This window comes from Raphanus sativus, chromosome 5 (assembly GCF_000801105.2).
Source record: "Raphanus sativus cultivar WK10039 chromosome 5, ASM80110v3, whole genome shotgun sequence".
Classification (NCBI taxonomy): domain Eukaryota; kingdom Viridiplantae; phylum Streptophyta; class Magnoliopsida; order Brassicales; family Brassicaceae; genus Raphanus; species Raphanus sativus.
This window is the reverse complement of record NC_079515.1, coordinates 37,241,565-37,263,891: the sequence shown is the minus strand read 5'-3', so window position 1 is coordinate 37,263,891 and position 22,327 is coordinate 37,241,565. Positions and strand designations below refer to the sequence as shown.

Sequence of the window (22,327 nt, the reverse complement as noted above, 5' to 3'; positions counted from 1 at the left end):
CTCAATTATTATGTTAGTGCACAAGATTGATATATGAAATCATCCATGTGTGATTGAAATTCTTTTAAGTGATTTGCCAACTTGTCAAATATCTAAAAACGCCCAAAAAGGAAACATTACAAAGAATTAAACACACAAACAAAAAGTTGTTTTGCCTAACATTCTACTTTTTATAGCAACTCACGGGTGGTTGATACAAGCCAAGACTAGTCTATTAAAAAAGAGAGTTAATACGTCTTTAGGTACACACGCAAATCATCAATGTCATCATAACCAAACATTACAATAATGTGCAGTTAAATTGTATCAAGAATGTCTAGTTCATGAGTGTCAGCTTAGAGCTAACTGAAGAGGTTCAGACAAGTATTAACAACCTGCACATGACAATATCTATAAAGGAGTCTGAAGAAAATAGTTATTCAGAACTATTCCAATGCAAGTTAAATCTGTTCCATGTAAAAAACAAAATTAAACAAAGGTTTGGCAAACTATTAATAATACACTCATGATAAAAGCCTAAATAAGTTTCTTTCTCGACAATATCAAACTCAAATCTAAAATATATGTAGATTACGACCTGAATCAAACTATAACTCTCTAGTTACCGACATCATCGTTGCTGACAATCGCATTCATGTTGTTTTTGCTCTTGTGGTGATCATCACTACTAGTGTTACCCATTCTCCTCCCTGCCTGCTTAATCTCTGATATCTCCAATTGAGTCTTCACAAAGAACTGCATTCTCTGCAGTTCCAGCTCCTTCAAGAACTTCATCCTCTCTTTCTCCATCTCAACCACTTGCTGCAGTTTCGCGTTCTCTGTTTGCTCGTAAGCTTCACCGAATCTCATGATCGCGCGGCTTAGCTCCCTCCACTTGCTTCCTCCTTCTTGCTTAATCATCTTCTTCTCCTCCGTCTTCAGCCTCTTGGACAGAGGAGGCGGGGGTAAACTATCACCGGAATCATCATCATCAGACATTGGTGCATCGGACTCAGAGTCTGAATCAGTAGCATTCCTCTTGCTGAAACGCCAGCGTTTTGACTCGCTGCATCTTTTCACCATCATCCCTTGCTGTTGTTGTTGAGGAAGTGTCCTCCCTTGCTGGTGTTGAGACAGCGTCCTCACTTGCTGTTGCTGAGGCAGCGTCCTCACTTGCTGTCCGAACGGACTTGAACGGCTACTCATCGGAATTCCCATAGGGACATTCCCTCCACCTCCACCGCCAAAGGAAGCAGCTGTAACCCTAGCCGTAGCTCCGATCAACCGATCAAGATTATTAAAAGGCGGCGCCTTTGCCTGCTGATGATACACATTCGAACGGCTATCCATCGGAATACCCATAGGAATCTTACTCAACCCTCCTCCGGGACTTCCAATAGCCGGGATCTTCGCCGTCGAACCAATCAACCGATCAAGCTTATCGAAAAACACCCATCTGCTACGACCACCGCCGCTAGCGATCCTCACCTTCTCCTGCTTATACTTCTTCTTCACCGTATCGATCCTGTTCTTGCACTGTATATCAGTCTTGGCCGTCTTGCCGTAATCCTCCATCCCGCTCACGATATCCGCCACCTCTTTCCAGTGCTTCTGTTTCAGATTCCCTCTGCTCAGCTCCATGTACCTCTCCCCCCACGCATCGATCAGAACCGCCGTCGCCTTCTCGCTCCAGCAATCCTCCCTCCCGCCGCCGCCGCTCGCTCTCCCGTTGCTGCTGCCGCTACCACCTCCTCCTCCTCCGCTAGTTGGAAGCAGCGCGAGAGCCAGCGCGTTGGGATCTCTCTGCTGCTGCGAGGAGGAAGACGGAGGAGTCAGGGAATAGGAAGGCGGACCTGTCGAAGCCACCGTAACCGTGACTCCTCCTCCTCCTCCCGGCGGCGGGGAAGGAGAGGGATCGGTATCGGGGGAAGAGGAGGCGTGAGATCGGATCTCCTCTTCGTCCTCCATGGATGGATGATGTTGAGAGATATCGCCGGATCTGAGTCAGAATGTGGTGGGGGGAAGAGATAAGGTTAGGGTTTGGGTTATTATCTCTGTTCGCGGGGGTAACGGGAAGGAGACGGCGTCGGTGAGTTAGGGGACACGTGGATGGACGTGAGATGATACGGGGAGTCGACGTGTAGGGCTCTGATTGGAAGGGCCGAGTAACATTCCGTCACCGGTAAAGTTCCCGGCCCGGTTTACTTTCTTTTTACTTCTGTTTTCTCATAAAAAATTTTAGAATGGTGACGTGGATTCATTACTTCGGGTAACTAATGGGCTTTTATGTTGGGCTTTTAAATATACGAGCGAATTATTAATGGGTCTGGACCATGCCTTGTTAGGCCGTATTTAAAATATTCTACAACGGCTCTTAACGGCTAGTAACCTTTTTAGTTTCTTCTATAAATTCACTTCTCGCTTTGGTTCGGAGTCTCTCTTCTTTAAACATCGATAAAAGCAAAGAACAAGATCGAGAAACTTAGCGTTAAACAATCTCGTCTTCTCTCTCTCTCTCCCTCAAGAAAACTCATCAAGACACTGCCTCTTCTGATTTAGGTTTCGATTAAACTGTTAATCGCGAGATCTTTCCGGTAATTTCTCGCTAATTGATTCATAAAGTTTTCAGATTTACTGAGGATCATGGTGTTTTAGGGTTTTCTGAGTATCAATTGGGGTTTCTGGGTTTTGATTAGGGTTATTAACTGCTTCGATCTTCTTGGTCCATTTCTCTAATCTCAAATCTTTTTTTTCTTCTCTTTGTTGAAAACAGGTGAAACCTATGGCGAACATGAACACTCTTCAACAGATGATCTTTCCTGACGAGAACGCTCCGATTCATCGCAAAAGTAGTTCACTTTTTTCTGTCTTTTCTCACTCGTCAGAAAAGTCAATATGTTTATAAAGTGTTGATGAATGTTTTTGTTATCTCAGGGGCCGTTACTGGTGCTTCTGTGAAAAGTACCAAACGAACTGTTCTTGGTCAGAAGAAACTTGGAGGAGCTCGTAAGGCTCTGAATGATATTACAAACAAGTCTGGTGTTCAACCCAAAGCTTCTTCTAAGAACAAGCAGATCGCTTCTGCTGCAACTGCAACTGCTGTGAAGGGAGAAATCAACATAGCTGGAGAGATGTACTTGCATGATCACAGCAAGTGCATCAAAGAGCAGCAAAATCTCTGGGATGATCACTTCTCTGCTGATATTCTACTCCACCATGGTAATAAACTAGTCCAAGCTTTGATGATGTCTTTGCTTGTAAACTTGTGTTAAGCCTTGTTCTTTTTTTTTGTTTTTACAGATCGTTCCAGCATCAAGGGAAAGAATCTCAAGCATGAGACAGAAGTGGTACTTGACTATTCTTATTCAATGTGTATCTGTAACTCTTTGTATTATGAGAGATTCAAGTATTTACAAATGGATCTTTTGTTGGTTTCAGATGGATGCTAAGAACAACCTGACTTGTGACGAACCAGAAGAGATTCCATCTCCCAAGCTGACCGATTGGCTTAAGAGCTCGACTCCATGGCGCTCCCCAGTCCGTCATGGCTCTATGATGATGATGCCTTCCACTCCTCTGGCTTGGCGATTTGATTCAGATGAATTCACTCTCAAGGAAGACTATGACGACCTCTTCTGAATGTCTGTTTCTTAATAATGTCTTTGAAAGCTTTTCATCCTTCAGATGAAGTCGTAGTACTAGCAGTTATGTTTCATCAATGCCTCTTCAGTTCCTCATGTACTTAACAACTCTGTGTCCATCACTCTGTAACTGATTTGGAATCTTTTTCTAGCGTATGAGCATTATGAGCATTTTCATTTTACAGTTTCCATCTGCTACCAGTGTTTGTTTGACACGAGTCCTAAACATCTTGTCCAATTTCACATTTAACACAATCCACAACAAGCACTGTATCATGTCTTATCAACATCTCTCTCTTCAACTGTTCACTTACAGTGCCGTTATCCTTGACACGGCGATGACTCCTGATTCTCCTTACAGGCTTTCACCATCTCCACAGCTCCTTGAATACTCCGTGACATCATCTACAGTTGAGATTTAAGCAATTGCATCCTCTGCATCTCAACCTCCTTGGCTAACTCTCTCTCCCTCTCTCTCAAACTCCACCAGTTTCAAGCCTTTACACAGTCTCTGCTTTTCCATCCGGGAAGATCAGGCTCAGACTAGTTGCAGCAATAATATCTAGCCATCACTCTTTGATAATGTGTATAGAGAGATAATCAAATGTTGAGAAAACCAATTAAGAATTTAGGACAAGTATTCGTTGAATTCATCAATCTCTAGATGCTGTTAAAGACTCTTGCTTAGGAGAACAATTCAATCACAGAGTAGAGAGAGAGAGAGAGAAATAAAAACTCCGAGAGAACCAACGAGAAGGGTAGTTTACAAACGACAACGCTTTGAGTTGAGAAGACCAGAACAAGTCCTCTTCTGTGTGACTAGTCGACAAATGTGGAGATGAGTTAGCAAAAAAAAAGATGGTCTTCAAAAAGACTATGAAGTGGGGACTCCATAGTTGTTTGAAGAAGTCGACGTCTCGTGAGCACCTGACTGAGCATTGTTCTTCCTCCTGTTTCTTCTCCCGCCATTGTTCTTCCCCTTCTTGAAATCCTGCTGATGTTCCACCTGCACAAAAAAAAACCCATTTCATCATCAAGAACAAACCGCATCTTCAGGATGAGAGCATTAAGGTTTTCATGAAACCCCTTACCCCTAAAGAGAAGGTGTGAGCTCTGGGATCAAACGCGAAAGGATCATTCGTCCCCATCGAGTTTGTCACAAACGGTGACTGCTGAACATTGGTGTCAAAAGCAAAGCTACAAGAGGAAGTGAAAGTTGAAGAAGATGAAGACGAGGAGAATGCTGAAGCGTCTCCTTGAAACATCTCATTAAACAGATCTTGTAACTGTTCGAAACTGTCCCCTGAGTTATTCTCCTGCCAAAGCCAACAGCCAACATCTCAAAATGTCATTCATTCAGGCCCAATCAAATCAATTAGTGTCTTAAGATAAAACAACTAACGCAGGGTGGTGCTTACACTAGGCTTTGACTGGTTCATCATGGTAGCCATCTCGTTCAAAAAATCTCCCATTCCCTGCAAATCAACATGGTTCAGTAAGACAATAACCATGTCAGGAAGCATTTTCGACATAAAACCAACCAGACATGAACTGTGTCTTCAAAGAAAAAGAAAAAAAAATGGGAGCGTTACGTTTTGGTCATGATCATCATCATCACTATTGTAAGCTCCAACGTCGTAGAGGAACCTCTTGTTGGAGTCAGACAAAACTGTGTGTCCACAAAAAGGAAAAAAAAAAGCTTAATTCACGAACATAAAACAATACTTTTCAAAAAGTACACATCAAGGAAACAATAAACGATCTTATGCTATCCAATAATCAACTCCCAATTGTTCCATCAAACAATTTTTAAAAAAAAAAGAAAAAAAAAAAGAGAACTTTGAGTAGGGTTAGTGGAAATTACCAGAATAAGCCTCTTGGATAGCCTGAAACTTCTTCTTTGATTCATCTACAAACTCCGAATCCCCCATTGATGAACAACGATCTGGATGCCATCTCTAAAATCACAATAATACCAAAATCAAAAGGAATGATGTCATGTCACACAGAAGTGCATATATAAATGAATCCTAATAATCACAGTTTCCACATCTCTCAATACAAAACCTATCAATCAGTTAAAGGCATGATCTTTATCATCCATTACTAATCCAAAACAAAAAACAAAACCGGTTTGCTATTATTACATACAACTTTCAGATCAGGAAAGAAACGAAAACACTCACAAGAGCAAGCTTCTTGTAAGCAGAACGAAGCTCCGTGGTGGTGCATTCCTTCTTCAAACCCAGAACACCATACAAATCATCGTTGCCTTTCGACGCCATTACCTTACAAGAAGACAAAAAAAAATATATATATTCTTTCGATGAATTCAACTACCAAAAAAAACAGAGCCACAGTTCAATATCTATAAGAACTTTGGTACTATAGTGGATTCAACGGACTCGAGGCAATGATCTTCTGGATGATTAGGGATTGATAGGAGATCGTAGACGATCAAAGAAGAAGTTTGGAGACGAGAGGGGAGAAAAATGTTTTTTTTTTTTTTTTTGGTGTCTCCTCTTCTCTCCTCTGTATCTCTCAAACATACACGTTTTAGAGAGAATGGAACTCTCCAGAACCTCTTACCCCCCTTGTCTTAAGATTTCTTTTATTTTATCCTAGTACTTTCTTATTTTTAATTAATTAAATAATAATTATCTTCTTCTTCCTCTTTTGTTTGGTCAAACAAAACCTACTAATTATATTTTGAGATTTGGTTTCTTAAATATTACTCTTAACTTATAACCATTTTCAACTTATTCATGAGTAATATTACACATTACGTTCTTTTCTATTGCTTAATATATTTTTTAAAAATAATTAATATTAAGAAATGAACAAAAACAATACAATAATCCAATTTTGAAATAGCTTTTAGTTAGTGTTATATGTAATAAAACGGTCGGTCTGTTATAAATTGTATTATAACCGGAGCAAGACTTTGAATGGTAACATCTGAAACCATATTATTAAAGATTGCACCACAATTATTCTATGCGTTACTAATCATAACCAAAATTTTAGACTAATCAAAAATTATGAACGTTGTTCTTTGAAATATTGAATCTGGCTCTTTCTTTCTCAGAATTAGATCAGTATGAATAGAAAATTAATATCTTACTTTCGGAAAATTAGTTTTTTTCTTTACTTTTTTTTATTTTTAACATCTAAAAATAGATTTTAAAACTAATACTCTTTCCGTTTCATAATATATGATGTTTTAGAAAGTTTTTAATGTTTCAAAATTGTGTAACCAATTAGATGTTACAGTAATTTTTCTAATTGGTTGAATAAATTTTAAACTATATTTTTAAAACTACTTTTTTTTAAAAAAATAGTTTTTTTAATTATTGTGTAAAGAATCAAAACTTCATGTATCGTGAGTAGTTTTTATTTTTATTTTACTGGTTGGGAGAAATAATATTAATAATTTAATCATCATTTCGAGCATGAGAGTGCGGCTGAGATTTCAGGTTTGTTGATATTTTCTTGAGTGGCTCTCTCCCGAAGGTTCTCATGAATGTGGTCCTTCCGGAGGAGAGGTGTTGCGTCACCGTCAGTATTTTTGTAAGAACGTGCTTTTTATCTTCTAAAACGCGTTAAACCTCTCGGGACCCACTGATGACTGATCTGTCGTTTAATCAATTAATTAGCGATAGGTTTTGTTTATCTTTTTTTTTGTAACTGGGCTAAAAATCAACCACAATTTGATGTTAAAGGAGAGAAGATTCACAGAACAAATAGAGGTTCCAACATCGTTATTATTATTAATGTTAAACAAGTCTTGGGGGATACAAAACAAAGCCCTGTGAGACAACAACAACAAACACAAAAACAAAACTCAAGATTTAAAGTAAACCGCTGTTTGTCTTCACAATGGGCTTTTGAAACTCACCAACACACACAAAAAAACAGCTTTATTTACAAACTAGGCAACCAACCCATCATTCAATCACACTTCAGAAGACTCCTCCATCAAGCATGGAGTTGATATCATCTAAGCTCCATAGCTCCATTGGGTTTTCCTCTTCCTGAGTCACACCAGCAGCATCTACGCCGAGCATATCTTCCACTTCTAAAGGAGTTTCCCACATGGCGTTGTCAAGGTATGCCATCAGATCATCATTGTTGCTCGTCTCGTCCTCGGAGTTGAGTTTGACCTTCTTGGCTGCATTGGTTTCTTCAGCAAAGGTGGTAGCTTGGTTGTTATTGACTAGCATCGAGGAGATCTCTGGTGGTGTCTTGGGACCATGATCACTCCACCCAAACTCAGAGCAGTCGAAAGAGTCACTGCCCTGATCAGAACTGAAGTACTGTCCAACGTCGAAGAACTGATTGTTGTACATCTGAGGCTTCTCTTCAATGAAACTCAAATCACCAAAGGAGTTGTTGCAGTACTGACTCAGATGTGCTGTTGGCTGCTGAACCAAAGCTACGGTTTGGTTTGGTTTAGCCACTGGCTTCTTAAGATTACTGGTCTTACCAGTAGGGACCATCTTCTCCTCAGGGAAGTTCACTTTAGCTTTATCGCCACGGATCCTACGTGCAGCTGCATCATAAGCTCTTGCTGCTTCCTCGGCGGTGTCGAACGTTCCAAGCCATTCTCGAGAGCCTTTTTTAGGATCACGGATCTCAGCAGCCCATTTTCCCCAGGGGCGCAGCCTAATCCCTCTGTACTGATTCTTTCTCTTCCTCTTGCCAGATTTCTCGTCGGACTCTATGGTCTTCTTGCAAGAAACTGAACCTAATGAAGTCAAACACACACGATATCAATCAGTCATATGGTAAACTCATAAAGCAAATTCCAAATAATACATAAACAAAAACTACATCTTTTCACATACAGTAAACAAAACCAATAACATCAACAATTAACATAGACTTAAATATAATTGACGCTAGACACCCCAAGTAAAAGCCTCTGAAAACCAAGATCCAGAAAGATCTAAATCATTTCAAGAACTTTTAAGTTTTAAACCATTTACACAGGCTTGAAACAATAATTGACGCTAGACAGTTAAAAAGCCTCTCAAAACATATATCTAAACCATTTCAAGAACTTTTAAACGATCATAAAAAAAAGGTGGAAAAGCTAACTAACCCTTTTCAACATGACAACTTGTCAATACTCTAGATATAAAGACAGGCTAATAATAATCATGTAATAAAAGAACAAAGCTAGAAAAGATCAATCTCTTGTCCCTTTCCCCCAAAAAAAACCTTGAAAAGTTATAAAGATCTTAACTTTATGACTGGAGTGTTAACATCATGATTAAGATCAAGAAACCCATATCAAATTTTAAGAGAATTATATAAATAAAGCTCTCTGTCTTTCCTAATTAAAATAAAAATCGAAACTTTATGAATATCTGAGAATATCTTACCAGTGGTGGCGAGGGTGGTGGGACGGGAAGCTACGAGTTTGGTAGGTGCGGTGAAGACAAAGGGCTTCTTCACATCTTCGCAGTCAAAAGAAGAATAATCATCATCATCCTTGAACCCTTTGAAATCAGCCTCGAATTCGTCGTCCAGATCGAAGAAACTGGATCGCCTCTTCGACTTCTTCTTCGGATCCGGCCAGATAAACTCGCTGGTGACGCGGCGGGACTTCGGCGGAGGGATGAAATCGGAGATTATTGCTCCTCCACACATGGCGGCGTTAAACTTCTTTGAGGGTGTTAAATGTTCCGGAAATGTAAACTTAGCGGCGAAATGGTAAATATTAGCTTCTTTGGGGTTCTCTTTGTATTTAATCGTTTACTCTCTCTGTGGTTTGATGCTCTCCAGAAAGATAGAGAGATGGTGCGGCGTGTGTTATATAGGATGATTTTCACTCACTATTGTACCCTCAGTTTGTGTCCGATTCTACAATAATGCCATTGAGTTTATCTATTTTTTTGGTAAAAAATGCTATTGAGTTTAGACTAGTTAAGGTAAGAAAATCATAAATAACATAGGAGATATCTAACTTTTATTTTTCATTTCAAAATATTTCTAAACTATAGGATATTTGGGGAAGAAATTTGTTGAGCTTAAATTGTTGGAGTTTTCGTTTAATTGTAAATTTTGAGTGTGTTAATTAAAAAAAATTAACCACCATGTCATTGCCTTATGTGGTCTTTGTGGTCAAATGTAAAAAGTAATCTCCTAGATCATAATAATTTAAACAAATGTGGTCTTGTAGCAAATGTGGTTCTTATAATAATTATGAGCATTAGATTTTAATCATTTGATGAAAATAGTTATAGGAAGTTGATGAATTATATAGATTTTACACATTATTTAACAAAAAAATTAAGATTTAGATCATTTTCCAAACACTATCTCTCTCTCTCACTCTTTTGACATTTTTTTTATTAGTAGTGTTTACATTTACATGATTATATCATCGACTTTGCTATGGGGGAAACCAGAACAATGATGTAGAAGTTCATATAAAGTCAAGGGTAAAATTGAAAACATCTATCGTAGAATCTTGAAGAACTACCGAAGAAGAGACATCGAGAAAGTGTATCCGTGTGACCACAGTAAGCAAAGGACGCCAGAATATTTGACACAGACAAAGTTCATTGAAATTTGTAAAGAGATAAGAGAAAGACAACAAATTGAGCAAGTGGACTCACGACAAGGCTTTGCATTGTCGGTCCCTCCTTGTACCACGGCCTGGACGCGCATCTTCATAGTTCAAACTTTAAATCATATCATTTGTTGTTTATTGTTTCTTAGCACTCTTTTGCTAATTGCACATCAAATCTCCTGATTGATATTTTTAGTCGGTGCTTTCTTAACATCACCTAAAGACACATTACTTTTTCTATTATGTTTTGTCAAAATTGTATTCGAGAGAACCAAAGATGTATTATTACTGTAGGTGTGTGTACTCAAACTCAAATGTGTAGGCGATAAAGTTATACCAAGACAATAAATATAGTCATAAATATAATCCAAGATAATGTTAGGACCATACTGTTTTGTTCGATTGAGATAAAGTTCCTAAAATAGCTGATCTCAAGAAACAGAAGATGATTGAAAGCTACCCATATCCTGAAAGAAACAGAAGACATTTTTGTTATGGACCATACAACTTGTGAAGCTTAGTAACACAAGTAGTAAAATGAAATAATGGAATCATAATATATTCACCTTGAACAAGAAAACAAACATCTCGAAACAAAAGTAAAAGATTTGGGCTCAGAGTTTTAAGCTCTACAAGCCTCATTAAAAGCCCACATCATCAAATGAACGTTATATATTACATGAACCCAATAACGATCTTAGACATTACAGCAACAAGAGCTTATGATCTCTTACTTTCACATTTTATAAAACAAAAACAACGAGGCCACGATTTTCTGGTCTCTAAATCCTAAAAAAGCCCTTCACAGAGGTTGTTGAAGAGTAACCACCAAAGGACTTGTAACATTTCGTTTCCCATCCGACCAAACTATATGACCAGTCTCAACATTTGTAGCTCCTGGTGACAGTTTCACCTCCGCAGTCTTAACTCTAACAACAAAACTCAGTTTCTGACCAACACGTCTGAACGATAGCTTCTCCGGCGCAACCGTCACGTTCGACCCTCTCGGTGGCCTAATCTTAACCTCATAAACCGAGTCAGAATCACCTACATTAGTAACTGTCCTGATGAAATGTGTCGACATTTTACTCTCACCATACTGCTGAAACACGACTGAAAACGACGGATAATTCAAATTCCCAACATGTCCCGCGCGTCTAGCACCATCGCAGTCAGCTTTCCGTCGGGTTATTGTCACAATATTGGATCCCGTGTAGTTGGAGTTACACAAGAAGTTGATGTAATCATAAGATGTGATATCGTAGACTAGTCCCGGATCCATAGCTTTGGTCGGGTGAACATGACCCGACCCGTAATCCATAACCGAAGATGTATTCCCGGTTGACTCATCCAGCATTGGCTCATCTCGGTTATCTACAGTGTAAGCCGTAGTCATCAATGCTGACCTTATCGCTGCCGGACTCCAATCAGGATGAGCCGCCTTGAGCAAAGCTGCGAGACCAGACACGTGCGGGCACGCCATCGAAGTGCCTGATAAAATGTTAAACTCCGTTCTCCGGTTATCGGAAGGCACACCGGATGGACCAATCCGGTCAGGCCAAGCTGCCAAAATGTTCAAACCGGGTGCGATAACATCCGGTTTAAGAATCTCCGGCGACTCCGGATTAGGCCCACGAGCGGAGAAAGACGCAACTACCGGTGCGGGTCGGATCCCAAGCCGGGTCCCTTTGAAAACAATCGTAGCCGTTGGTTGTTTCGACGAACGCGTTGACTCAGATATGTACCTCCTAATCTCATCGCCTCCAGAAGCACCAACCGAAGTCGCAGGTAACACGTGGCAGTCAGCTACTAGACCTTCTCCGTCGAAGACGCCGTTCGCTATAATCATCCCCGAGCCACCGTTCTTCCTCACGATCTCTCCTTTGGCTGCTCTAGAGTTGATACCTCTGTCGCAGAGAACGATCTTGCCTCTCACCAAACTCGGATCCAACGATCCCTCTATACACAGAGACGAAGAGTAACCGTCACCTCCGAGTAAACTACCACCGTACACAAGCGGGTACATCCGACCCGGATCAAGATCCGGTCCACCGTAAACGCTGACGCCGGGAATCGTTTTACCGTTACCGAGCTTCACGTTCGCCGGGAAGTCACGGTCGATGGTTCCGGCGCCGACCGTCGTCATCCACGGCGCGACGTTCGTCACCGTCAAACCGCCGGGACCGCCGTTTCCGGCGGAGGCGGAGACGAATATCCCTCTGTCGATCGCTCCGAAGGCTCCGATGGCGATGGCGTCGAGGTGGTAGGGAACCACGACGCCTCCGACGGAGAGAGAGACGACGTCGACACCGTCGGCGACCGCCGTGTCGAACGCCGCCAAGATGTCGGAGTCGTAGCAGCCGGAGCTCCAGCAGACTTTGTAGGCGGCGAGCCTGGCTTTCGGAGCCATCCCGGAGGCGACGCCGCGAGCGTAGCCGAGAACTGACGCCGGAAAAACGTAACGGCCGGCGGAGATGGAGGCGGTGTGGGTCCCGTGGCCGTCGGAGTCGCGGGGAGAGCGAGACTCTGTTGTCTCGTTCATTCTCCCGTTGGTCGCTTCGTACCCGCCGGAGAAGAATCTCGCTCCGACGAGTTTGCGGTTACACGCCGTCGCCGGGAAGTCTTGGGAGGGTACGCATTGGCCTTTCCATTTGGCGGGAACGGGACCGAGACCGCGGTCGTCGAAGCTGGGTCTCTCGGGCCAGATACCTGTGTCGATGACTCCGATGACGAGATCCGACCCGAAGTCGGACTCTTCGAGTAGACCCGCTTTGTCGGTGGACCTGAGGCCGAGGAACTCGGGGGAGCGAGTGGTGTGCAGTTGACGGACTTGCTCGGGGATAACGGAGATGACGTGGGGATGGTTTAAGAGCTGAGTAGCTTCTTGAGATGTGAGTCTTGCGGAGAAGCCGTGGAAAACGGTGTCGTATGTGTGGATGATGGAGGAAGGAGTGGAAGTGAGTGAGGAGGTGTACCAGTGTCGGTGAGTGGGGAAGATTGAGGGTTTAGCTTCGTGGTCGACGTGGACTATGTAAGTCAAAGAGTTCATGTCGTTGGAAGAGGAAGAAGAAGAGAGAGTCAAGAGGGAGAGGAAGAAGAAAAAGAAGAAAGCCATTGATGGAGAAAATTAATTTTCTTTCTCTAAATGTTGATATGGTTTAGTGAGTGGAGGAGGAGGAGGAAGAAGAAGGTAAGAGGGTACCACATTGCTATTAGATGTTTGGGAGGAAGCGGAGAAAGAGAGGTGAAGACTTTTGTGGAGTGTGTACAGAGCAAAGCAGAAGAAGTTGTGTGTGTCGACACTGGCTAGTGTCTGTGAGCTGGAGGCAATGTCTTTTTGCTTTCTTTATTACGACAATTACCTCTATGCTTTTGAAGAATTAAAGATCGAATTTCGCATAGCTATCGTCCAATAAAAATAAATGAATGTAACATAAAATCTAGTTATGTTTTCAGGTGACAGATTCGTATGTTTTCGTTCACGGGATTTTGAATGTATATATCTGTCGATTGTTATTATTATCTTCGAGTTCAATGATATTTTGATTCCATCTTCATAACTAAAGTTTAAACTAGATTTTGACCCGCACGCCCGTGCGGGTGTATATTTTTATAAAATATGTTGTTTTTCATGTCTATATTAGAGTTGTGCAAAAAATCTGGAATCCAAAAAAAAAATCAAATCGATCCCGATCCAAAAAAAAAATATCAAATCCGAACCGAAATTGATTAAATTTCAAAATTTTTGTATTTAGAGAACTGAAACCAAATACATCGAACCGAAGTATTTCGGATACACAAATGTATTCGAGATAAATTTATATACTTATATATATTATTTTTTAAGATTTAATGTAAAAACATCCAGAATATATATGGTACTTTTAAGTTGGTTTAAATAATTGAAAATATATATAAATAGTCAAATGTAATATCTAAAATAGTTAAACACCAAAAGAAATTAATATAATTATTAATTATCTATCCACATATTTTATAAGTGTATGTTGCTTTCTTTTCCAGAAAAACAAACAACGTAGTCTTTTCTTATTAACCAAAAAAATTAATTTTGTTTTACTTTTAGTCTTTTATAACAACAAATCTTATCTCTAAATATCTCTGAAGTCGTCAAATGCCATAAAAATTTATAAAAATCTTTTTTTTTTGTCGACTTAGAAAAATCTTGTTAGTCTTGATTTTGTAGCATTAAAACCGAATATACTATTATAGAATTATTCCTAGAATGATTCGTTTATTTTAAAATTAAGGTATTTTAAGGAATATATGTTTCTAATGGTTAGATATTATACTTGATTTGCAATATTACAATGTAGTTTGTGGTAGTTAATTGATATCCTAATTGTTTTGCTGATTGCGTAAATATAGGAAAATATTTTGGAAGGAAATTTGGTTAAGGAAAACAATAAATGATTATTTTTGATTTTGAATTCACAAATTTATAGTGATAAGATCGTATTGTTAGTTTTGATTTTGAATTATGATATACTATGATAAAATATTGATATTTTAAGGCTTACTAAATCAATTTATACATCTATATGAATAACGAATTGTGTATCTATCTAATAGGTTGGTTTTGATTCTGCAGACCAAGATTACCCGAGGAATATCACAATGGAATTCTATGGTTTAGTAAAGTTATGGAAATGTATGTAAGAATCTTATCACTTTTTAGACCAAGAGGAACGAAGTATTTTAAATTTTTTATTAGATATTGTACTATTGTTATATAATGATATGTTGAAAAATAGCTATTGTATTCAGATGATTTAGTATTGTTAAGGTTTTCTTATGGTTTGGTAATTATATGGTTTAGTTGATAAAAGAAATGGCTATTTTTAAGGGGAGTGGTAGGCGTTTAATATTGTAAATGTTTAGTTGTGGTTTAGTCATTTATTGGTTATAGTCATTAAAAGAAACGACTGTAGTTAATGGAGTGGCATTCAATGGTAAATTTTGTGGAAAACTTTGGGGTATTTTAATTTTGTACTTCAGTTTTAATAGTTTAGATGATTCCAACAACGGACTTCAATGCCTATAAAGCTAGGGATTGATCATGTCATCTGAACCGGTAGATGTCACGCGGGTCCCATCTTGTTCGACACGTGTTCAAATCGCTCGTGTAGAATCTTTAGGACAGCTTAACTTTAACTAATCAAAACAAGGATAAGGCATTGTGATTTTTTTTTGTCAAATGTTGACTAGAAAATTGGATTTGATAGATGTAAAATATACCGAAACAGTAATCTTGCTTTGGTTTAAAAGGAAATATATATTTTATCAACACTTAACAGATGAAGATAGTTTGCAAGTTGCAACACCATATTTTGAAACTTGGAAGCATGACAAATACGAGTTGCGATGTTTCCATAGAAACTCACCTGAGTAGGTTGATGCTTTTATTGTATTATTAAGGACAGAGCCTTTGTAAAATTCAATGTATACAGTATATTCTAACGCATTTTAGTAACACACAGAAGCCAAAAGTCGTGTGTTCACGTGTTTTTGTTCGTTTCTTCTATTTTTTCTTATCTTTTTACCTTCAAGATACCATCTTATTATATAAAGTTTGGTTCTTCAAAGTTACTAATTAACATGATCGCGACACATTTTTAAGTTTTATACAAAATATTGTTAACGAAAAAAAATTATATTAATTGCATAATTAAATAATAAAAAATAAAATTGTATAAGCTATATGAAAATAATTTTCCTTTTTAATAAATTCTAAGTTTGCTTTTTTTTTAAATCATGAAAAACAGAATTATGAAAGAAAATAGTAGTTTAATTTTTTTTCTAAACGAATTATTAAAACCTGAGAATACAAAAGATTATTTAAATTTTTTAAAAAAGAATCTAAATTTTTTCCCCTTATTAAAATTCTAAGCAAAAGAGAGTTGTACAAAAAAAATTCTTACTTTTCTATACTAAAAAGAATTCTATACTAATAATTATTTAATAGTAAGTTTTTTTTTAAATAATAAACAAATAAAATTGTATAAGCTTTATGAGGATAAATTTTCTTTTAAAATAAATTCTAATTTTCCTTTCCTAAAATCAGGACAAAAAAAATTATGAAAGAAAATAGTATTTTAAATTTTTTTAAAACGGATTATAAAAACCCGAGAATACAACTGATTTTTTTATAATAAATCTAAGTAGTTTTCCTTATTAAAATTCTAAGCAAAAGAGAGTTGTAAAAATAATCTTATTATTTTTCTATGATTAGCTATTTTTTTACGGAAGTCCCATAGTTCATATTTGACTAAGGATTAATGTTTTTACACTATGTGGTCCAGATTTTGAGTTTCAGAGAAAGCGAATTGGAGTATCAAATTGTGGTACAACATGTACTACACATTATTTTCATAACTAGTCTAAAATAATACTTGAGCCTATAAGCAAACGAATATATGTACCCGTTCAACTGTATTGGTGGGGTGATACGGACTTTAAAGTAGGTCCAGTGTATTATTTGTTTTATGGAATTATTCAAGCGAATATCCAAGTTTCCGTCGAAATTATTATTCGTTTCAAATAGTGACTTTGTAAAAAGAAAATTAGACTTTACTTTGATTCAAGTCAGATGCAATTATTGACAATGGTGGAAGTCCAGTAATGGGTGAAAGCTCTCTAAAGCGTGTCACACTGGATCTCTTTCTTTTTACACTTTGGCTTTTACTTTTTGAATAAAAGTCGAAAACCTTCAACCTTCTGAATGAAATCTTTATTATTGTTATTTTATTTCACATATATATGGCAAAATATTCAATTAAGTTTTACATTTGTAAATTCATGTAATGGGCTGAACGGGCTTAATCCTATATCCAAAAATGTCAACTTTGGGCTTCGCTTTCTCATGCCTGATAATATACGGTTTATGCAAACCTTGGTAGCTGCACATGCCTTAAACATGCAACATAAGATTTAGGATGGACTCCCAAACTCCTAGTCATTTCATTCATGCTCAACATCTCATAAAGTCAAGTAGTGAGAAAAGAGAGTACATGCATAAAAAACAAGAACAAGAAACTGCATATGCTAAATAAAAACCAAGCTCAAAGACAAATTAACATGCAAGTAGTACATGTTAATGTAAGATAAACAAGCTACGCTATGTAGAACACACAGTAGTACAGGGTTATTCAATTCCAAGAAATACGACTATATTTATTCTTTCAAAAGCTCTTACACGTTCTTCTTAAAAGCAATAAATCAAACAAGCTCAAGACAAACCTCGACTTGTTTGCTAGTCAACTCGTTCAGAGATCTAAGACAGACTCTGAACCACCTAAGCTCTTAACCCCTAGATGCTTTGCTTCTCCTTCTTAGGACGTACAAAAACTCTCTATTGCTAAAAGCTCTCCCTGTGTGTTAACCGGCAACACATTGCCAACGCTTCCTTTATATATCTTTCAGGAAGCCCTAGATCTAATCTATCTACCCAATGGAAACTTTCCATTTCTTCTACTTCAGCGAATAAGCCAATCTTCCTTTTCTTTTTAGATCGATTGCTTCTTCTTCAAGTCTTCCTTTAATGTCCCTCTTCATTAAATCTTCTTTTAATGCATCGGTCTTGATACGTGCTTCTCACGAACCACCTCTCTGATGTAGTAGTTCATGTCACTCTTCATGAACTACTTCAGCTCTGCTACATCATCGTCTTCCCATACACCTTCAATCTCCCCCTTTTTAATTCGTCGTCTCACAAGTACCTGAGATAGAAAACAAGAACCAACCACACACAACAGCACCAGTATATATGTCTAAACGTTAATCCAACCAACTCAAGACAATTAAGAACATACTTATATTATCCTAAAACCGGGTTTAAGCAAAGTAAAACATAATATCAAAAGATAGCATATGCAAATGCTCCCCCATAATCTTAGCCAGTCTGAAAACATGGATAACAAGGAATTGCAACAAGTGGTGCAATTGAAATAACATAGACATGAAAACAAAGCAACAAAACACAGCTCCCCCACAATCTTGGTCTTCTATATCCTAGTCTTCTTCTTCTCCCCCTGCTTGTGAGCACACGGATTAAAAACACCAAGAAAAATACCTCACATATTCATAAGGATAGGGATACTAACCTGCTACAGCACTCTGAAGATCCTGAACTATCTCAGCTAGCGCTTGAAGGGCTCGTGTTGTGTCCTGTAGTGCCACTTGCAAATCAACACGGCTGAGTGGTCCTTGAGGGATGGCAACTGATCCAAGTTCATAAAGGGATACACGACGTGGTGCAGTTCTGGAGCTTGGTGTAGCAGTTCGTGGAGCAGGGATCGGAGCAGGAGATGCCTGACGGGTTGTCCTTGCAGAGCTTCTCTTTGGTTCAGCTTTAGCTGGTCCCTTTCCTTTTGCCAGTCTCTGCTCATAGATCTCGCCCACTCGTTTATCCTTCTTGTAGAGAACCGGACGTTGGAGCTTGTCACTAGGATAGGATGGAACCGCCTGCTGACTTTGAAGAAGTGCCATGATCAAGCGAGGGAAGATCAACCAGCGGGCATCATTGACTTGAATCACTCCAAGATTAAGAATCTGTCTGAACATCATCTTCCCCAAATCAACACGGACTCCATGAGCCATCTTGTAGATCAGTCTTGCTCTCTCAAGTGAGACATATGTCTTGTGAGTCGAGGGAATCCAGTTGTATGCAGCTATGATCATCAAGGCCCCGTAGCATGGAGTAAGGTCCGCTGTAGTGAGACCATCCCATTCTGTCTTTGTATCTCCGGTGATGAAAGAAGCTAACTCAGTTACCGAGATATCATCCAACGTTGCGGCTTCCTCCTCTTCTTCCTCAGTAAGTGGTTCCCAATCTATGGCATTATTGAGGTGCGCAGGTGAGAACTTGTACTCTTGTCCCCGTACAGAGACAACCACTTCATCAACATCCGCTTCAGCTTTAGTACTCGGCAGACCTGCATAGAACTCAGCTACAACTTGCTCAACATACACTGCAAGATTCGAGACAGTTGATTCCATAGATCCTTTCTTGATAACGGCCAAGTAACCCCACTGATCAGCTTCCTTCAGATCCACCGAACGCTCAGCAAGTACCTTACGCTTAAGGAACTGATCATACCTTTTCTTGATGAGAGGAGGCATTGGTTCAGCACTTTTATCACCAGACCTTCTCGATCTCAGCTGAGGCGAGGCTCCTGCTTCCTTAGCCAAATATGGAGACTTGGCTGCATCTTCTGGTGTGAGAAACTGAGATTGAGTTGGTGTACTAGACTCCCCTGTCTTTCTCTGTTTCCCAGAGCGCAACCCTAATCTCTTCAGCACCCGTTTCTTCCTCCTTTCCTTCTGGGAAGCTTCATCTGATTCAGAACCCACAGTAACAGCATCATCCTTGGGTTCATCGTCCACTTTCTTGGCTGAATCAGACTCAGCTTCACTTAGCTCCTTCTCAACTTCAATGATCGCCAGAGGTAGAGCAGATTCATCCTTTTCTTCTGGTGATTTAGCAGTGACCGGAACATCTTGAATGGCAGCACCAGTGGATCCGATTTGCGGTTGCGGATCTGCTTCAGGAACCTTCACAGATGGCTCCTCTCCAAGACCTGGAGTCCTTTCATCGCTCTCCTCTGAAGGGGCTTTCTCATTAGCGGTATTGAATGAGTCAAGCTCCTCGGTGACCTCAGGGAGTGCATCGGAGACGGGCATATCGTTTCTCGGTGGAGGCGATTCAGGTTCGCCATCAGCGAGTAACCTTCGACTTCCTTCAGCCTCTGCATGCTTTTCTTCCTTGGATGATTCGGCTTGTTGAGCTGATTTCTTTCCTTTCCCCATGATAGATGTCAGTTTCTGTGTGAGAATCGTGTGAGAGGTGAAGAGAGGCTGCGAGATTGAGCTTCTTAAGCACGATGGAGATTTTCTAGGGCTTGTTCCCCACTACTTCCCTTAACGGAATAAAACTGAATCAACTTTTTCTGATATTGCAGATCTGGTCCCTGACTTTTTATCCTCTCCTTTGCATGCCTACAACATTTTAATTTCTCTCATCCAAACACACAAACATTAGGCACATTCGTGAATTATTAATGTATCATCAGACTTTCAAGATAGTAATAAAACACAAGTCACAACTCACAATTGGCTGAATCAAGATTACTATAAAGCATTAGATCAATTCAGTTCAGTTACCATTTGTGTGAAGTGCTTCACGAGTTGCCTCAGTGCGTGATTCAAGCTGCACATATAACTCTTCCTAGATCTTATATTCTGGTGCAGCCGATTGTCTTTTTATGGCTAGCTTTCACATTGATATGCCTTCATCAATGCTGCCGGTTTTCATTCTTTATTCTCGTGCTGTGAAACCCCTGTTGTTTCCCATCATGAATCAATCAAAATTTTTTTTTTTTTTTATTTTCTGAGCATCTTTCTGTATCATTGCTGGCTCTTTTTATTGAGAGGGGGGGGGCCACAGATTGACGTGAAACCTGTACCATTACAACATTGACGGCATATCAAGCAGCTCTTTTCCACAGCGTTCTCGGGTTCCAAAACCAATCTGAATCATATGTACATCCCGAATCAGCACCTGCACTATTCTCTGCACAACTTGACTCAACAATCAAGATTACACACACCAATTGCATTTCTTAATGTGATAAATCGATTAAATTCAAGAGATTTAGTGAATATATCAGCCAACTGCAAATCAGTAACTACATGTTCGATTACTACCTGATTGTCTTCAACTAATTCTCTGATGAAGTGGTGCCTTATGTCAATGTGCTTCGTCCTTGAATGTTGGACCGGATTCCTCGAGATATCAATTGCACTTTTGTTGTCACAATACACAAGAAAGGGACCCGATTGCATTCCATAATCAGCTGACATCTGCTTCATCCAGATAAGTTGTGAGCAACAGCTACCCATGGCAATATATTCTGCTTCCGCCGTAGAGAGTGATACAGAGTTCTGCTTCTTGCTCAGCCACGAGATAAGATTGTTTCCAAGAAAGAAACATCCTCCACTGGTACTCTTTCTATCATCAGCACATCCTGCCCAATCAGCATCACAGTATCCCACCAAGTTCTTGTTGGAATTCTTCGAGTAATACACGCCCAAGCTCTCTGTTCCTTTGACGTACTTGATGATCCTCTTAACTGCATTCAGGTGTGATACCTTTGGCTTAGCTTGATATCGTGCACACACACCGACACTGAATGACAAATCCGGTCGACTCGCAGTTAAGTACAATAGACTGCCAATCATCCCTCGATAGAGCTTGACATCCACATCTTCTCCTGCTTCATCTCGTGCCAGCTTCAGTGATGTACTCATGGGTGTCTTAGACACTTTGGAGTTCTCCATACCAAATCGCTTTACCAAACTGTTAGCGTATGCACTCTGAGATATGAAGACACCTTTCTCTGACTGAGACACTTGAAGTCCAAGAAAGTACTTCAGTTCACCACACATGCTCATCTCAAACTCTTGAGTCATATTCTGAACAAACTCATCCACCAGCTTCTGTGACGTGCCTCCAAAGATAATGTCATCCACATAGATTTGAACAATGATTATCTCTTTTCCAACTTCCTTGAAGAACAGCGTCTTGTCTATACTCCCTCTGATATACTCCGCTTCTAACAGAAACCTTGTGAGTCGTTCATACCATGCACGCGGTGCTTGCTTCAACCCATATAATGCTTTCTTCAGTCGATACACATAATCATGATGCACTGGGTCCTCAAATCCCTTTGGCTGCTCAACATAGACTTCCTCCTGAAGGACTCCATTTAGGAAAGCACTTTTCACATCCATTTGATGCACTTTGAAATTCAGAATGCACGCCATTCCCAGAAATAACCGAATGGATTCCAATCTTGCAACTGGGGCAAAGGTTTCTTCAAAGTCTACTCCTTCAATCTGTGAGTATCCTTGAGCTACAAGCCTTGCCTTGTTACGAACTACTTCTCCATGCTCATCAGTCTTGTTCTTGAATATCCATTTAGTGCCAATCACGTTTACTCCTTTAGGTCTAGCAACCAGTTCCCACACATCGTTCCTGGTGAATTGCTCAAGTTCTTCCTCCATCGCGACAATCCAATATTCATCACGTAGTGCTTCAGTGTGTGTCTTA

General features: G+C 39.5%; 6 protein-coding genes across 10 annotated transcripts; 1 reads left to right on the top strand and 5 right to left on the bottom strand.

The window, feature by feature from the left end:
* Positions 1-434: 434 nt before the first annotated feature.
* Positions 435-1,952, bottom strand: LOC108861020 (trihelix transcription factor ASIL2). Its single transcript, XM_018634853.2, has one exon. It carries the CDS (start codon positions 1,945-1,947, stop codon positions 598-600), a length of 1,350 nt encoding a protein of 449 aa, XP_018490355.1. The 5' UTR covers positions 1,948-1,952; the 3' UTR covers positions 435-597.
* Positions 1,953-2,021: 69 nt separating this feature from the next.
* On the top strand, positions 2,022-3,804 carry LOC108861022 (protein PATRONUS 1). 2 transcript variants are annotated; one of them, XM_057011360.1, is made up of 5 exons: positions 2,022-2,161; positions 2,753-2,828; positions 2,914-3,198; positions 3,280-3,326; positions 3,418-3,804. In XM_057011360.1, the coding sequence occupies exons 2-5, from the start codon at positions 2,762-2,764 to the stop codon at positions 3,616-3,618; spliced, it is 600 nt and encodes a 199-aa protein (XP_056867340.1). In that variant the 5' UTR covers positions 2,022-2,161; positions 2,753-2,761; the 3' UTR covers positions 3,619-3,804. The 2 variants fall into 2 exon arrangements, with proteins under 2 accessions (XP_056867340.1, XP_018490360.1); XM_018634858.2 differs by lacking the exon at positions 2,022-2,161 and adding an exon at positions 2,421-2,573.
* A 421-nt stretch (positions 3,805-4,225) lies between these two features.
* On the bottom strand, positions 4,226-6,238 carry LOC108861021 (uncharacterized). 4 transcript variants are annotated; one of them, XM_018634856.2, is made up of 7 exons: positions 5,999-6,205; positions 5,807-5,908; positions 5,485-5,578; positions 5,213-5,289; positions 5,039-5,095; positions 4,712-4,936; positions 4,226-4,626 (listed from the first exon to the last, which is right to left on the bottom strand). In XM_018634856.2, exons 2-7 carry the CDS (start codon positions 5,903-5,905, stop codon positions 4,495-4,497), a joined length of 684 nt encoding a protein of 227 aa, XP_018490358.1. In that variant the 5' UTR covers positions 5,906-5,908; positions 5,999-6,205; the 3' UTR covers positions 4,226-4,494. The 4 variants fall into 4 exon arrangements, with proteins under 4 accessions (XP_018490358.1, XP_018490356.2, XP_018490359.1 ...); XM_018634854.2 differs by having other exon boundaries at positions 6,007-6,205; XM_018634857.2 differs by having other exon boundaries at positions 6,026-6,205.
* A 1,126-nt stretch (positions 6,239-7,364) lies between these two features.
* Positions 7,365-9,426, bottom strand: LOC108859530 (ethylene-responsive transcription factor RAP2-2). Its single transcript, XM_018633436.2, has 2 exons — positions 9,008-9,426; positions 7,365-8,367 (listed from the first exon to the last, which is right to left on the bottom strand). The coding sequence occupies exons 1-2, from the start codon at positions 9,273-9,275 to the stop codon at positions 7,583-7,585; spliced, it is 1,053 nt and encodes a 350-aa protein (XP_018488938.1). The 5' UTR covers positions 9,276-9,426; the 3' UTR covers positions 7,365-7,582.
* A 1,312-nt stretch (positions 9,427-10,738) lies between these two features.
* Positions 10,739-13,576, bottom strand: LOC108859529 (subtilisin-like protease SBT1.5). Its single transcript, XM_018633435.2, has one exon. The coding sequence runs from the start codon at positions 13,313-13,315 to the stop codon at positions 11,003-11,005; it is 2,313 nt and encodes a 770-aa protein (XP_018488937.2). The 5' UTR covers positions 13,316-13,576; the 3' UTR covers positions 10,739-11,002.
* Positions 13,577-18,017: 4,441 nt separating this feature from the next.
* On the bottom strand, positions 18,018-20,367 carry LOC130512894 (uncharacterized). The gene is made up of 2 exons (XM_057011359.1): positions 18,321-20,367; positions 18,018-18,248 (listed from the first exon to the last, which is right to left on the bottom strand). Exons 1-2 carry the CDS (start codon positions 20,023-20,025, stop codon positions 18,229-18,231), a joined length of 1,725 nt encoding a protein of 574 aa, XP_056867339.1. The 5' UTR covers positions 20,026-20,367; the 3' UTR covers positions 18,018-18,228.
* Between the last annotated feature and the right edge of the window lie 1,960 nt (positions 20,368-22,327).